Source organism: Anguilla rostrata, chromosome 17, assembly GCF_018555375.3.
Source record: "Anguilla rostrata isolate EN2019 chromosome 17, ASM1855537v3, whole genome shotgun sequence".
Classification (NCBI taxonomy): Eukaryota; Metazoa; Chordata; class Actinopteri; order Anguilliformes; family Anguillidae; genus Anguilla; species Anguilla rostrata.
The window spans coordinates 8,280,434-8,297,768 of record NC_057949.1 but is presented as its reverse complement, the minus strand read 5'-3'; the positions used below and the strand labels follow the sequence as shown (position 1 = coordinate 8,297,768).

The 17,335-nt window shown below is 47.7% G+C and overlaps 1 protein-coding gene across 5 annotated transcripts in view; it reads right to left on the bottom strand.

Annotated features, from left to right (window-relative positions):
- LOC135243821 (myosin-10) overlaps positions 1-17,335 on the bottom strand; it is an 87,699-nt gene that overhangs the window by 33,840 nt on the left and 36,524 nt on the right. For 3 of the 5 annotated variants that reach the window (XM_064315887.1, XM_064315891.1, XM_064315890.1), the window contains exons 4-5: positions 5,717-5,744; positions 2,694-2,796 (exon numbers count right to left, since the gene is read on the bottom strand). In XM_064315887.1, the coding sequence (XP_064171957.1) occupies positions 2,694-2,796; positions 5,717-5,744 (131 nt within the window). Of the gene's footprint in view, positions 1-1,552; positions 1,665-1,734; positions 1,765-2,693; positions 2,797-5,716; positions 5,745-17,335 lie in introns of those variants that run through there. The other 2 variants (XM_064315893.1, XM_064315892.1) reach the window with 2 other exon arrangements.

Genomic DNA, 17,335 nt, shown 5'->3' with positions numbered 1-17,335 from the left:
GGGAAAGCAGGTCAGTGTCACCCAACATTCCCCAAACAGACAGTGACCTGTATGAGGCGGGTCATTTTGCTGCAAAGTGATAGGACCAGGCAGACAGACGCAGACAGTTCCCTTTCCATCTGGGCCTGGATAAATCATTACACACACCATCAGGCTGGAGTTTGAAAGGACGACAAAGCTGAAGTAACGCCAAGATTTCCCCCCCCCTCTACCCCCGCCCCCAAGCAATAAGTCTTTGCTGCTCTGATATGCACATGACAAGCGGCATTCCACTGGTTCAACGGTTCAGAAAAAAACTGATGAAACACAAGTTTAAAAAGTGTTTCGCCCCTGTTACAGCATTAATAATAACGGGAGTGTAAAACTTTCCCCTTGGAATGTGTCCGTGGCTGGAGTTCAACGGCCAATGAATCTCTGAGGAAAGACTGAAAAACCCCATCCACCCCTAGGTATCCACCTTTCACCACTCAGCCTAATTACACATCTTATTTCTGGCCTTGGTCTGCTGCAAAAGAACCCCACACAATCTCATTACTGCAGTGTTTATCCACCTGCTTTAGGCCAGTTATAGTCATGTATTCATCCCTAAATGCCTGACAAGCATTCTGAATACTCGGGTACAGGCAGAAAAAAAAGAGAGAAAACTTTGACCCTGGTGCAGAAGACAAAGTGCTGATGAGAAACACAGGCTGAGTGCAAAGCATGCTGGGAGGGAAATAAAAGACTCATGAAAGTCAGAAATGCAGAAAACACCAAAGCGAGTGCTGAGACCAAAGCAAGACCTTCTAAAGAGGCTAACAGCTTAAGACTGACATGCAGCAGTGTGACTGCGTTTAGGGGAAATAAAAAGAACAGCTCTCCAGTTTAATCCCGCAAACTTTCAAGTATTACTTCATTCATTTGTGTGTCTGTTCTTCTGAATTAAATAAATGTGATAAATCAAGCAGTTTTAAACTTCAGTGCCATTCATCTTAAACGAGAATTGTGTAGAAAAATACATTAAACATAAACTGAAGACAAGTCTGATCGTGATTAAAACCAACCATGCTAAATCCAATTCTTTCCTTTTTTTTTTTTTTTTTTATAAATGCAAACTTCTGATGAATGAATTCACAGCTGAAATGAAATGTGACATATATACACGAATGGTTTTCTTCTAATTCTACACACATCTTAAAATTACTTTCATGACTGGCATTTAACAAGTGCTGTCAATGACCTCTGACACGTCTGATCACGTATGTCTTTAATATACTACGTCCTGCTGCCTCTTGAAGTGGCACCTGTAATTCAGTGCTTATGCATTTTTAAAGCATTTTCAAACACTGTTTTCCCTTTTTCTCCCTATTCTGAGCGCCCACTCGTACTCAGCAGCCACACTCACTGTTGACACCAGTGCGATCAATTCAAGAACGCAAATACATGCTCTCCACCGAAATTGTGATGTCATGCAGCCTCTTCTTTGGACATCCAGATTTAAAACCAGGCCACGGTGCCCTACCACACACTAGAGAATTTCACATTTTTAAACAAAAGTACACTCTATACTCACAACACTACATTGATTAAGCTGTATTTGAAATGAAAGCACAAGCCAGCAGCCATCGACAGAACAAACACCCTGCATCGGCTCCCACAGTTCAGGATCGCTCTGCGGCCGCAGGAAAAGCAGACAGTATAAGGTGGAGCATGCAGACACATCAACACCGCGTGTAAAAAAAAACGGAGACTTGCCTGAGGCTTCACAGGCTTAGGGGAGTCGGGCTGATAGTTGCAAACAAACAAAATGCAGATGTTAGTTAAATGCAGATTTATGCTTATGCACGCCCGCAGGCCCGCATGCACACACGCATGTACAACTTTCATCACTGCACTCAGAAGCATGCCAACACTCCTACCATGAAAAATGCTAACCTGGCTGGACGTATTAAGGGACATAAGGACTATTGTTTCTGACCTCACACACTTTACTAGAAAGGAGAAGCTACCCTAGGCTGCCAATCAGTGACCAATCAAAGGAATTTTCTCTCTAAAGCTGAATACTATGATTGGTTCAAATGAATGAGTCACTAGTCATATACAGTAGCTCCACCTAAAGACTGTTTGCCTCCACCATGTTCATTTGCTATGGAGCAGCATTTCCATGTCTTTTCTCTGTCATGAGTGGAGGCAATAGAAGCAGAGAGGGACCAATGAGACATCAATGATTAAACCTCAATTTATGCAAGGTTTCATATGAACCTCCTGGGTAGGCCTCGACAGTGCAGCTGGACGTATTCATGGTGGTAATGCTGAGGGGATACTTAACTCCAAAACAAGGACTCTACACATCACGCATTAGCAAACACAAATTACTCTTGTTTTTCTCCTCTATGCAACGACAAACTATGTTTCGGTCAACGTGTGACTCCTTTTCAAGAGGGCAGCCCATACCATGAAACCACAGTTATAGAGTAGTATTACATTAGTATGCAAAAATGACGCGTTAGGACATGATTCCCTCAACCTAAGAGTGGCTTCAAGCCGAAGTAGTCTTATGGCCATCCTCCAGCAAACCACTACCTGCATGTGACATTTGGCCCTGACATTTGCATTTATAAAAGCACCCTTGAATGTCACTGGTATGAGCTGTAACTCGGACAGAGACATGGAAGTTGAAGTAGTTGGGGGGGGGGGGGGGGTGCAGAACTTACTGGAATGTTGTGGTCTTTCCGTCCTTTGTGAGAGGAGGCGACGTGAGCCAGGTACTGGATTACCTTCTTCGTGTTCTCCGTTTTACCTGCACCAGACTCACCACTGAGAGAGAGAGACAGAGAGAGAGAGAGAAAGAGAGAGAGAGAGAGAAAGGGGCAGAGGGCAAGGGACACAGTCAACTCAAACTAGCCTTTGTATTTATGAATTTCACATTTTCTGGGAAAACAGTACTGCTAAATCACACTTGGCGGGTACTTTTACTGCAGCTCAACCATTTCAGTAAACATTCAGCTGTCAAAACGGCTTTGTTTTTTTGGGGAAAAAAATCTATATAACGCTGAGGCTTGTGGTGCAGTCCATAGGGCAGCGGGTTCTCAAACCATACACAAGTCCTGCCGCACAGGCGGACTTCCGATGCCCTGCCATGGCACACAGCTGCGGTCCCTCCCCCGTTACCCCCCCTGATTTCTACCTGTCCGAATAACCCAACAAATACCGAATGGGGCCCACCAAAGGGTGTCCCGCTCTCCTGTTAAAAAAAGTACTGTGAGCTATGCAAGTCCTCCTGCGCCTGCCAAAGCAAACTCATAACCTAGCGATAACAACTGCTCTCCACTGCTGCGAGGGGCAAAACTCCCTGAGAAGCCCTGGAACCATAAATATCAGCAAAATGCCCAAAAACTCCCCCAGAACCAGAAGGATTAGCTTACATTTTTTGTTTATCTCTGTCGTTTATTTTTTCAGTGCTTTTTTGCTTTTTATTAAACGTCCGTGGGTTTTAAGGCCAAGGCTCCAGGGCTTATCTGGTTCAGCCTTTTGGGCCCACGAGGAATGACAGGGCCCGGCAAAGACAGCGCCCGTCCACAGACCGAGCCTTCTGCAAACTGCTGAAATCTCAGCAGGGGGGAACCCGGGGGAGCTTGATGAAGTCAATACACACTGGATGCCGGTGGCTTTACGCTAAGCGGCCATTAGCGCGCTGCGCACCCTCTTCAGCTTTGACAACTTAACACAGAAACCCAACACTTTTTAAGCAGAGCACATTTTCGTTGGCTCTGCTTCTCCTGGTGCAAGCTCCTCGACATATAGGTACCAAATTCCAGAACTGCTTCGTAAAAATGACGACTATAACAGAGTCTGAAGAAGGTGCAGTGTGCTGAGATCTGACACAGCTGCTTTAACGTGGTTTAAAGACCAGGCAAACACACACACACACGCGCGCGCGCGCTCGGGACGCGCGGGGGCTGGCCGTTCCCGTGTGAAAGTCAAGCAGGTAGCGCATGGAGGCTCAACCGTGACGTCGGCGCTCCCGGTGCGTGTCAAAGGGTCGCCCGTTTTTTATGCACCCGTTACATTCCACGGGTCCTCCTGCCACAGAGACTGGGCGCAGTGAACTCCGGCGACACAGGTCTCCCCCACGCGCGCCAGCGCAGTCCAAACAAACCGACGTACTCTTCGGCTTTACGGCACTCACAATAACCACCTCTTTAAGCGAACGGAAAAACCTGGCGGCTCCACAAGGCCGTGTAGAGTGCACCGATTCACCCTGCAGTTCTGAACAAATTCTGACCATTCTAGTGCAAGAGGCCCGTGGGAAGAGGTGCAATTGTCGACGGCATTACTCAAGGAAGAAGGGTTTCAGTGGACACAGCATCACCCCCACCTGCTCAAAGAACACGCGCTTGTGGGTGGCCAACCCAAATTCACGGGAATGTTGCAGTAATAGGGTCCTGATTATGCATTTCAAACTGTGGTGAAAATTAGGAGGGAAAATGACTATTCAGTGAAACTGAAACAAAATGGCTGTCTGAGGAAGGCAGGGCATGCTCACAGCCTCTGTTACTCTCCTAGGGGCTTTTGTGCGATCTCCATGCTGTAAAAATCCCCCTTTAAAGCCAATATCTGGAAATAACTGGAAACCCTTCTTCTGACGGTTTCTTTAAAATACGACATCGTAAAAAAATGAATGTACTCATGCGTCGGTCTCGTTGAAACTCGAGACACACGGCGATTATTCAACTTTACTTCTCCCCTCGTGCCTTTTCAGCAATTCTCACTGGCGGGAGGAAATCGTCGTTGCTATTCAGATCTGAAGCAAACGCAGCCAGCGTGCAGACTCCCTGGCATGCCCGAATGAGCTAGGGGCGACATAGCTCAGGAGGTAAGACCGATTGGCTGGCAGTCGGAGGGTTGCCGGTTCAAAACCCCGCCCTGGGCGTGTCGAAGTGTCCTTGAGCAAGACACCTAACCCCTAACTGCTCTGGTGAACGAGAGGCATCAATTGTAAAGCGCTTTGGATAAAAGCTATATAAATGCAGTCCATTTACCATTTAAATATTCCAAAGGCAAGAGCTGCTAACCAAAACACCCAACTGCCCCCATTTCTGCCCCCACACCACCTCAGACAGCTATCCAACAGGCCTTGTGATGGAGGACTGCAAACGTGCCACTGCCACTCGCTGGGCCTCAGTAAAGCTGCAGTGTGTGCACTGTGCAAGGCAGGCTGAGGGGGGAACAGTGGACCCATGATGCAGATGCATCAGCTCAGGCTTTGGACGGAGTGTGGCACAGTGGGTAAGGAACTGGGCTTGTAACCGAAAGGTCGCAGGTTCGATTCCAGGGTAAGGACACTGCCGTTGTACCCTTGAGCAAGGTACTTAACCTGCATTGCTTCAGCATATATATCCAGCTGTATAAATGGATACAATGTAAAATGTAAAAAGTTGTGTAAGTCGCTCTGGATAAGAGCGTCTGCTAAATGCCTGTAATGTAATGTAATGTAAAGTGTGCATGCTAGCTGTCGGAAAAGCAACTGTGCTCTCCGGCACGCCATCATCTAACGAGGTCATGCAGCCTTAACTGAAACCCAGGTACTGAACATCTGACTGACAAACTACTGACTCATCTCCTGTAAAAATAGGAAGTGGAAGGAAATGTTATGCATACACAATCCTTCACTTTTATTTTCAAAATCGGAATTGTTTTTGGGTCAAGGATCATAGTGAGAGTGGAGCGTACTCACGTGCAAAGGATGGACTGGTCCTCACGATCTGTGGGGGAGACAGAAACACACCGTCAGCCCTTCCTTGGGATGTACACGGGCACATGCACACGCACGCACGCGTAAGCACACGCGCTCATGCGCAGAACCAAAATCTTTGTAAAGGACAGATCAAGAAAGCCAGCTTCTCCTTGTACAGCATGTGGAATTTATTGAGCAAATTTCCCCCAAAGTGTTAGTACAGATGATTCCACAGCAGGGGGGGGCCTTTTGATTTTTTAACTGGACTTATGAGACTCGTTCAGCGCCCGTTAGAAGCCTGATCTGGGATAGACCCTGGCGTTAAGCACACATAAAATCGCTCAGGTTAAGCCTTTTTCAGGAATGGGCAGAATGTTCATTTCAGCAGCTATATGGTTTAACGACGAGTATTTTTAAACAGATACACCTTTTTCTTTAACCACCTCTTCAAAACATAATTAATCATTTATTCTAAGACACCACTTGCATTAAAACCTTGTTGGCCTAGGTTTTAAATGATTATCTTGATTATTTTGATTACGATGATGTGCTTTTATGGGATGTACTGCTGCCATTTATACTGTGGAATAAGGCTGGTGTGACAACTTTTTTTTAGGCTGTTCTTTATGGCACGAAACCTGCAGCCCAATGACTTTCCTTAAATGGGAATATTTATCACAGGCACTGTTCTTCATTCAGCGCTAACTGCAGGGAATGCACTCCCCGTTCCCCTGCTCACCCGCATAGGTGTTCAGGGACATCGAGTGGCTCACATTACCCTAGAAGTTATGGTAGGCAAAGCAAATATCTAAGCAGATCGGCTCGCCATAAATTCGGTCCTGAGGCACGGGACGTTCCGGAACGCCCGACTTGGCACCCGGAGAGAGGGTATAGAGCAGGTGGCCCTCAAAGGTGCACAAATCTGACGCACGATGGATGAACATCCTCTTCTGGAGAGACAGCTACTGACCCAGGCAGGCACACCCGTGCGCACACACACACACACACACACACACACGCACACACGACCACAGCACACGAACACGCACGCACACCCACGCACACACACACACACACACACGCACACCCACGCACACACACACACACACACACACTCTCTCACGCTCCTTCAAACAACATGCGATTTCGATCGCCGTTTCTGGTTCCGTGTGTCAGGCTTCCGCAGACACCGCGGCGCTACAATCCGAACATCGTAGGTAGCGCCCCGTACCACTTATGACCGCAAACCATCTGTCCGGGGGCACTTTCAAAAACAACGACCGCAATGGAAAGTAGTCTTGTGCTTATCCTTGACAAATTATTTTATGCTAGCATCTTTGATTCAAGATTCAAGAACTGCACAATAAACTGTGTTCATTACACGAACAAAGTAGTTTCACATAAGAAGTGTGTCATCAAAATGATTCTAAATATTTAAAGAATGTACAGTTTCAGGTATTTGATGTCATTTCCTGTTTGGTAGCTCGTGTGCCAGGCAAACGGTAATGCTAGCATGCACAGCAGAGGACATTTCCAGAAAGTTCCACACACACAGTTTTCACAGCATGAGATGGTCTCATTTTACTGTGAAGTTTTTTTTTTCTTGAACTTTGATCAGATGTGGAAATTTTCTTCTGACAGACACTAGTTATACGAAGACTCTTCAGCAAAACTATACATCATATTCTTAGTGGGGATGTGCAATCTCCCTCTGTGTGATCCTCCAGCTGCCATCTGGATGAACAATAACTTAGTACAGAGATCAGCCTTTAATTTCTTTTACTCATTAACACGCAACATAAGCACAAACCAAGTGACATCACAAAAAAATGAAAATTAAGTTCTCATTTCAAGAAGACCTATAAAGATTCTTGAATGTGAGTGTAATCATTGGTTACCAAGTCAGACGTTTGACTGAGCATGAGACTGCAGTGCGGTCACCACGGTCAAGTCGTAATCACGCTGCGGTCATGTCTGTTCAGGCCTGGTCATGGAGAGGCAACAGCTGGATTAGCATCCAGCGACTTTATGAACTGTGCATTTCCCAACACATTTTGCTTGCATTATTCACACAGGCCTTTGGCATGCCAGGAGGGGGGAGTAATCTTCAACATCCTCAATGTTTTATGGGCTTGTATCATGTCCCCCCCCCCACCCCACCCCCCAAAGGTTTATGTTATTGAAAACCACATCTGAAAATGCTCAGCCACTGACCTCTGAAAATGTCAGGAGAATCTTAAAACAAATTCTCAAACCTTTTCAGTCCAATGTCACTGCAATAACATAATGAAATTTAACACCGCTCTTCCGGCATAATGTCAGCACTTAGCCTATATTTAATGTCATGATGGTTTCACAGATCCTTTTCGCTCTCTACACTATGTTTTATGTAGTGTTCTTACTGTAAGCTTCTCTTAAGCATAACTGGGCACCTACAAGAACGACACAATCTGCCCAGTATCATGTGGGACATGCTGACCTGCTGGGAGAGGACCGGGTTAGCCCATCTTCCGTCTCATAATCCACCGGTAAACAATAAATAAGTGGTAATACTTTTGAGGCCAATGCAAAAGATGAATAATGCACAGTCATAAAGTGAATGTGGATTTGGAACGCTGGGTCACTCCAATTTCATTTTAATCTGGTTGACAGACCAGAGGCACAGAAATAAGGGTAAAAGGGTATTAGGTATAAAAGGGAAAAAAGGGTATTTGTGTATTTACAGAGTTTGGTTGTCCACTGTTGGCCCTGTTAGGACAGGTCTGCAGCCAGCCCCCAGCCCCCAGCCCCCAGCCCCAGTACAGCCCCACAACTCCCAGGCCTCAGACTGCAACCAGTTCCCAATCCACACACACAAGAGATTCAGCCTTCGACTTAAATGGCCAGTCTTGTCCTGTCTTGGAAATTTGATTTAGTAATTATTGGAAAAGTGCAGGCAGGACTGTCGGGGATCCAAAAAAAAGATTTGGAGTGAAAACAGAGGATTGCGAGCGAGTGGTTAGCTGGCCTGCTGCTTTTCCACAGGGTTTGGGAGTGACACTCTGTCTGCTTCCCTCCCAAATTCATTGAGTAATACAACACAGCACGGCTCAACAGAGCAAGCAGCCAGCTTGGTGGCGCGCCATTGGGCTGGAAGTCATGGTGAGAAGGGTAACAAGGACAGTGAAGGGTGTGGCCTAGTGAGGGTCAGAGGCCATGATCCATAGCAGCCCACCAGAGAAGGGTGTGGCCTAGTGAGGGTCAGAGGTCATGATCCATAGCAGCCCACCAGTGAAGGGTGTGGCCTAGTGAGGGTCAGAGGTCATGATCCATAGCAGCCCACCAGAGAAGGGTGTGGCCTAGTGAGGGTCAGAGGTCATGATCCATAGCAGCCCACCAGTGAAGGGTGTGGCCTAGTGAGGGTCAGAGGTCATGATCCATAGCAGCCCACCAGTGAAGGGTGTGGCCTAGTGAGGGTCAGAGGCCATGATCCATAGCAGCCCACCAGTGAAGGGTGTGGTCTAGTGAGGGTCAGAGGCCATGATCCATAGCAGCCCACCAGTGAAGGGTGTGGCCTAGTGAGGGTCAGAGGTCATGATCCATAGCAGCCCACCAGTGAAGGGTGTGGCCTAGTGAGGGTCAGAGGTCATGATCCATAGCAGCCCACCAGTGAAGGGTGTGGCCTAGTGAGGGTCAGAGGTCATGATCCATAGCAGCCCACCAGTGAAGGGTGTGGCCTAGTGAGGGTCAGAGGTCATGATCCATAGCAGCCCACCAGTGAAGGGTGTGGCCTAGTGAGGGTCAGAGGTCATGATCCATAGCAGCCCACCAGTGAAGGGTGTGGCCTAGTGAGGGTCAGAGGTCATGATCCATAGCAGCCCACCACTATGACTCAAGTCATTGATGTTTGGCTCTTGCAGTACCAGAGGGTTTTTTTCTTCCCCGTTTTTCCCCATTAAATGAATTAAACTAGTTGGCGCCATTATAACAGCTGAGAAAACAACAGCAGCGAAGGACACGGCCGCTGAACTTGAAGTTCAACAATAACATTACAGCAAAAAAACAGATTTGATTTCTCAAAACATTTTAGCCAACATCTCAACTACTGAAATGATCCTGAGGACACCTTTCTGTGTGCAACATACCGCGGAAACTCATGAACACCTGGTTCCTATCGTTCTGAAGAGATTAATTAGCATGTGGTTCGCATCACCGCCGTAATGGTGTTGGGTCATTCGTGAGGGAATAACACGACGCGTCGTACTAAAAAACAGTGTCCTAACTCCAGGGGAAACGTATGGCTCTTCCGGCTTCCAGCTTCAGCTAACCAAACAGGCCGTCATTCCACTGAATGAGCATCCCGAAACGATTCGTGCAAATCGTCCTAACCTGGGCTAACCTGAGGATGTGTCATCTCTGAGAACATTAGCAGCAGGAGCACACCCAGTAAAGGGATCGTGGATACCACACAGTAGTGTCCAAAACTGAACAGAACGGGCATCTCTGGGCCCCCTGTTCTGAGTGCCGTCACCCCCACTGAGGCACTAGTGCCTGGTGCAGGAGCGGTGCCCACCCGCCCGCACCGAACACGGACCATGGTCCCGCAGGGTGCGCTACTGCTAGAGCGGAGTTCAGTCTGTGGAGTTCACCTCCCTCACTTCACCAGCAGCCCCGTGCCATTCGCCGCCCGCTTTAATTAGACAGGGTGAAGAACGGAGAGAGCGAAAAGAAGTAAAAACAAAGATGACTGACTTGTCCCTGCAAAAAAAAAAAGCCCTGGCTCCCTCCCAAGAGAACCAAGTTCAGCGAACACTGTACCACTTAAAATACAAATTCCCACTTCCATTGTTTTCTAGAAAAATGAGTGAGCCAATGTAGCGTTTCAGTCAATATTTCGTTTTGGGTCTCCTCTCGCAGGTCTGTCCTTTGAGCAGAATCACGGTTACAGTATAAGAATAAAACCACACTTGGGATGGAAGTACTGTGAAGAGTGGCTCAGGAAGAGCTCAAGAGCCCTTCCTCTAGCTGCCCGCTGCTCTGAAATGGCTTCAGGCGTACTCACCAAAAACGAGCGCTGAAACAAGGGGTTCCACAGCCAAACGTGACGACTGGTTCAAATCACTGAGTGAACTGATGACACAGCTGCGCCCAATTTGAGGTTTATGACAGCTTCCTTTCACCTTCCCCATAGGGAGGACATCATAGTAGAGCAGGTCGGCCATGATGTGAAGAAACAAGGGCAGACAGAACGTTAATAGCCGAACCATATGAAATGGTTGCTTTCACATGTGGAACCAGGATGTCTGGTGCATATGCACTGTGGAAGCCACAATCTCTCAAGGTTCCCAGGGGCATATTCATGTAATTGTCACTATTTTCTGGAAAGCCTGTGAAATTCAGTTCAAAAGATGGAAGAAGAATCTTCTGGAATCACACAGTGGAATGGATGAAGGGACAAACTAACAAGTACTCCAGACAGAAAAACGACTGGATTGTGAACATGGTGTGTGAAGAGAGATCAGAAGTGAAGAAAATGATGGAGGGAAGGAGAAGAGGTGAAGAGGGTGAGAAAAGCTGGTATGTGTGTGTGTGTAGCTGGTATGTGAAGTGTGCCCATGTGGAGTGTTCTTGGTGGTCGTATTCCAGAGGAACTGACAGGTATAATCTGGAGCAGCATGGGTGAGGTCATTACCATGGAAACCCGGACCTATACCCACCACTATCCCATTGGGTAGGTGGGGCCTGTTAGGGCAATCCAGTTTTTTTTTTTTTTTTAACCCACCCAACTTCACTCAATATAGCCCTCCATGTACAAAGAATGGTAAATGGAGGGCTACTAATAACTCCTACAAATAACCTCCAGAAACAAACTTTACAATTCTTCCTTTTAATACCTTATATTTCGTGCAGTTATACGATATCACACAGGATATTCCTGTGTTTCAGCTCTCCTCCTCATGTCCCCATAACTACACCCCAGCGCTGTTCAGAGTGTTCTTTCTATAATTCCTGTGTAAATGTCAAAACCACACGAGTTCAGAGGAGTGTCCACGCTGAACAAAACGGTTTCTCTTTCTCCAGAGGTTATGAGAGGAATGTCAGGGAGACTCTCTCTCCATCTCTCTCCCAACAGTGAGGGCATTGTGAGCCAGTGGCCTGCTGGGCCCGAGCCAAGCAGCTCCGCCGTCGATTAATAATGCCTGGCATTAACAAGGGGGGAGGCGACGGAGTGTGAACATTCATCTCGGACCGGAGGTGGAACACGGCACGCAGGAGGGGTCCCAACACAGACTTGCCTAAATGCTCCCACAGGAACAGATACAAGAATTAAAGGCACTATAAAAAAAAATCACATGTAAAATGGTTAAGAATTAGAGCAAGATCTACAATGAATGGGAGTGGAAATGCACGAAAGGGAGCAGGGAAATGGAGCAATTAAATTTGCACAGATTGTGTCAATTGTGCCTGATAATTGCAAAATAATTAGGCCTACATCATGGCACAGAGGTACTGTGATCATTTGCGTGCACCCGAACATGTGCCAGAACATACAACACTGTTCTGAACACAAGGTCCCAAAGCAGGCTGAGGGAAAGTTTGAGCATCAATAACCAGACCTTTCTCTGACCCCTCATCTTGCCCCCCCCCACCCCTGACCCTGGCAGCCATTTACACTTCCAATTTCCTATTTTCTTTTCCTGTCAGGGAAGGTCTGATTACAGCTCTCTACTCTACTCCTCACAGGGTCTGCCGCGATTTCTGACACCTGTCATTTATCCAAGACCACAGGAGGGATTGGCTGCTTTGGGTTTCAGGAAGATTCTGGTGAATCGGGATGGGTTTGTGGAAATACAATGCCCACAATTCAGAGCAAAAACCTCTTCTCTGCTCAGTAGAGGCGACAAGATCTACTCTTCCAAGATAATATTGGTTCAAGCAAACAGAAGAACTCACTGTTTTCCGTTTACCTTCACGATTTGCTTTTTCAGTTTATTTTTTTCCCTCAGAAATTAAATTTGGTGCTCTACAAGCAATGAACCTTCCACAATGGTTAATACAAAGGACACAATCCTGCTGGTGGGCTAACTAGGAGTACTCAGTGAGTGACAGATTCAGGCATATTCAAGTCTTTGAATCTAAAACAATTGAATGAATTTAATGTATGTAAGGAGATCCAAAGCAGCACAACACACCCTGGGTGCTGAGGAAGCAAAAATTTGAAGTGCTTCCAGCTTTCACCATTAGACCACCTAAAGCCCCCTTCCACTTCTCAAAGTAAGCTCTGTTGGACATCCACCTGGATTAATGACACCCTCCTGGATCAGTCCCATGTGTATATCACACTACAGTACGCTATGCATACAGACAGTTGAACAATGTTAACCGGTGTTCATGCTCCAGAAACACTTCCTGTTCTTTGGAGGGGGGGGGGGGGGGGTTGGTTGGGATGATTTATAAGATTGTTGTTTGTGTGCGGTAATGGAGGAGGAGCTGAGGTGATGGGGGTGGGGAAGGGGAGGAGCTGGTGACGGAATGTGTCCATATCTCAGCACTCCCCACCCACCGTACAGAAATGGGACAAAACGAATTTCGCCAGGACTTAATGTTCTACAGTTCTACCTCAAGTCTCCCGGGACAACACAAAGACCTTTTCCCTTCCCGTCTTCCCGCAGCTAGCTCTGAAACGTTTCGACACCCACGGCAGTCGATGCCTCTCTCAGCACGCCCTTGAGAACGGTCACCGGGAAAAGCAGTCGTGCTACTTCAAGGAGGACACGCTCAAGGAGAGCATATTTCCAGCAACATCATACCGGTGGTCTCCTTGCAGTCCTGAGGATGGATTTCAATAGACATGCAGTACCATTACAACACTGATAATCTACGAAACTACTTTAGCTCAGCATAACATTTCATTCAGGCCTGGAACGAAATCAACATTTATTAAAACTTTTACTTTTTCACAATGAAAGGCATAAAAAATGAACATTCTTTTTCTTCCACAAACTCAGGTTGGCGAGTTCAGCGAACCCTAACCACCAAATGCAGACCGAGGACCTTCATGTGGAGACTATGTCAGGGTTTACCATCCCATCTCCACCCTACACCACTCCCACCATGTGTTCGGTTTCTGAAGGGGGAAAAAGTAAACCTTGCATTTGTTCGTAATTTACAGACAAGTTAAGGTCGAATGTTGATTGACATAACGTCCTGGACAAGAAAGGGCATGACTAATCAGCTTCCAGGACCCATTAGTAATTGATTGCAATGACTTTTTTTTTTGGCGCAGTGCACAAGCCAAAGTGCATTCAGAGAGAGGATGTACTCATCCTGACCTAACGAGGATCAATCGATCGGCAGTGTCTGGAATATCTGACTCATCAACTCACTGAGCCAGCGAAACCGTGACTACGCCTCTGCTGGACCTCGGGTTAGGGGGGGATACTGCACTGCCAATAATTTATGCCACCCCCCCACCCCCCACCAAGACGGATTAATGCCCCAATCCAACTGAGCTCATTCTTCACATTCTAGGTCACTTCCCCACCAGACACAATCCTCAACCCCCCATCATGCACACCCTTACCCCACCTCACCACACGCACACATGCCTCTCATCCCAGTTAAGGCATTTTTCATATTTTACTTGCACTAACTCACGGCTGATCATCGATACAAAACAACGATGCTATTCTTGGCATCAGTCACTCACATTCCTCTGAATTAAACCGATTTGGGGAGGGGAAGTATAAGAGGAGGAATTATGGGATTTGCAGCTGGGGCGGCTGAAAACATCCACAGGGTGTGTTTTAATTGAGGAGAAGTTAATCCAAGTGTGATTCTTATTTCAGACAGATTTTCTGAGGAAAAAGGAAAAAAAAAACATTTTAAGACTTAATTTTCTGGAGTTATCCCCTGAAATTCTGTTCTTACGCCCGTCCAGAAACAACTAACAACAAATTGAGGGGGAATAAGGAGGGGGCAGGGGAGAACTCCAGCACCATGGCAACCACAGTCTATGTACCAGAAATCTCAGCTATGCCCCGTTCCGCTGGTTTCCCACAAACGGCCACATTGTCCCCCAATTTTCCAGCGCCTTTCCCACCCTCGTCCCGAGACGAGGAGTCTCGGAGAATCCATCACCGGGACTCATTAGAGCGTTAAGGGAAGAACCGCGGCGGGCTGGCATTTACGAGACGGGCCGGGTTCCAGCGGGGCGCTCCAGCGCTTCCCCCCCAACAGCGCTTGGCCCTGAACTTAACCGGGCCCCCGCCACGCCTGGAGTCTCTCCACCACCGCTGTCACCATGGCAACCCCTCCAGCCACCCCACTCCCCCACCACGGGAGTCCCCCCTCCCCCCCCCTTGGCGGGAAACAGTAAACCCAGCTGGCGCGCTTGGACTGCTGCTCCGCTGGTCCCTGTTCCTTGTAACTGTCAAGCAGGCTTATAGACATCAAGATAAGGCAAACAAAGCAAAACACTTTTGAGGGCCAGTGTGCTTAAGGGGCCAAAAAGGGAAGGTGATGGATCTTCTCCCGCCACACATTAAGCTGTCACTGCGAGTAGTTAATATGGGGCAGGAGACCCGTTTCTAATCTGCACCCCGGCCCACGCAATGTTAACGACGTGGTGAAAAAATCATGACCGCCTGTTCTGATCTTAACCATTAACCATCTGTGCAAGCCGAGACAAAATGGCCACTGTTTCAGGCATAGCACTGGGAGTGGCCCTCACTTTATGTAAACCATAAACCTAAGAAATCTATAAATTTCCCCTCGTCTGCTGAAAGAATCATATACAGCAGAGGTGGACAACAAGGGCCTTATCTGTGTCCGAGTTTCATACCAGCTTCTGGCCTTAATTATATAGGCCTAATCAGCTCTATCATTTATGCCATATGACATTTTAGCTACGTGTCTTGACAAGCCTGTGAATGACAGCCAAAGACTGTTCTTGCGTCCCTATATGAAACGCTATACTCTGATCTAATCTACGAGAGAACCAGTGTTGGTGGATAAAGCCAATTTGCTCATTTAGCCACAGTAATTGCTGGAAACAAAAACCTGCATACACACCGGCCTTCCAGGACCGCAATTTCCACCCCACCCCCAAGATCCAGGGGAGGGAGAGAGAAGCGGCTCCTTGCACTCTTAAAATGCGATGCTCACTTTGAAGCCCCTTCTCACAAGGGGGAAAACGTACTGAAGAATGCAGTTTTTTTTTTTTTTAAAGCAAACGCACACTTATTATACAGCAGGGACTCAAAATAAATCCCATCGCTATCTGAGTTTACCAGGCCAGAACAACAGTTCCTGGGACGCCTGGAAGGGTTGCACCTCATTTCCTGTGTGCTTTTTCGTGCAGCGCCCGTTGCTAAGGGCGACCGGCAGAACGGCCTATGTGGACTCCTCGGGGCACAGCAGCCACTGCAGAGAACACAGGGGGGGCCCCTGAGCCGAGGGCCAAGTTCACCATCCTGACCTGACCCCAGAGGAGGGAGGAGACCAGATTATTCCAAACGGTTGACCTCAAGAATGGTAATCTGGTAGATGAATCAGCATTCAAAACCACATAAATTCACAAAAAAGGGAAGAATTCACCATGAGGAGAAAGCAGAAAAGGCTACGCAAACGACCCAGTGAAAAGGTGATCCGCATTCCTGGTCCTGGCGGGCCGCAGGGTCTGCTGGTTTTGGTTGTTAATCCGCACTCGATTGCTCAACTGAAGCAGTCGATTGCACAGTTAACTCACCCCTCACCTGGTTTCTTGGGTCTGAACGTCGAACCAAAACCGGCAGAACCTGCCTCCCACCAGGACCAGGAACAAAGATCGCCGTTATAAAAAAGCAGCAACGTAAACCGTTGAGCCGCTCCATGTTTTACTAAACACGGGTTATACCACCACTACCTGCTTCTAGGCCAACTCCAAAAAGGCCTGATCTCGACAAAAACCTGTCCTGATTTAGGACGGGGTGCAGCCGAAAGTCCCGCTAAGGATACGGGGGGAGAGAAGCCTGACAGATTAAATATTTCACGGATGAGCAGACCGTTCAGGACGGGGGCCTGCTAACCGTAAACGGTCCCCTGACCGCACCAGACAGGAATTCAGCTGTGGCTGTGGCTTTGAGGTGATGCTCCGTGAGCCACACATTCTATGCTCTGACCTCATCCCCCTTGTCCACCATCCCGGGCGGGGGGGGGTACAGCAACATCAATAGGAAACATTCCTACCCTGTCAGAGCAGATTTACAGAGCGGGTAGTCGTGTTAGGGCCCCGAGGGGGGCGACGGAAATGCCAAGGGTGCGGAATTCAAACATCTGGCGCAATAAATGATCCAGTAAATCCTTTCAATACCTGGGCCGAGTATCCAGGTCCAATATGAAGTTCAATACCCAGATCGGCCCCAGGTAAAGCCACAGATTTCCTGCATACGCATCCTTCCCAAGGCTTCGGGTCATGTGCCGTGTCACTCCTCACAGCAGAGCCTGATTGGCTGGAAGGCCTTGGGGGGGGGTCACTATTTAAATTTGTGCTTCCATTTCCCCCTCTCCCCTGCTCATGCTGAGTGTGCCTGTAATTGCACAATTCCCCAAGGGCAAGAAATACATACAACTTTTCCAGAATCAGAGGAATGAGATTCC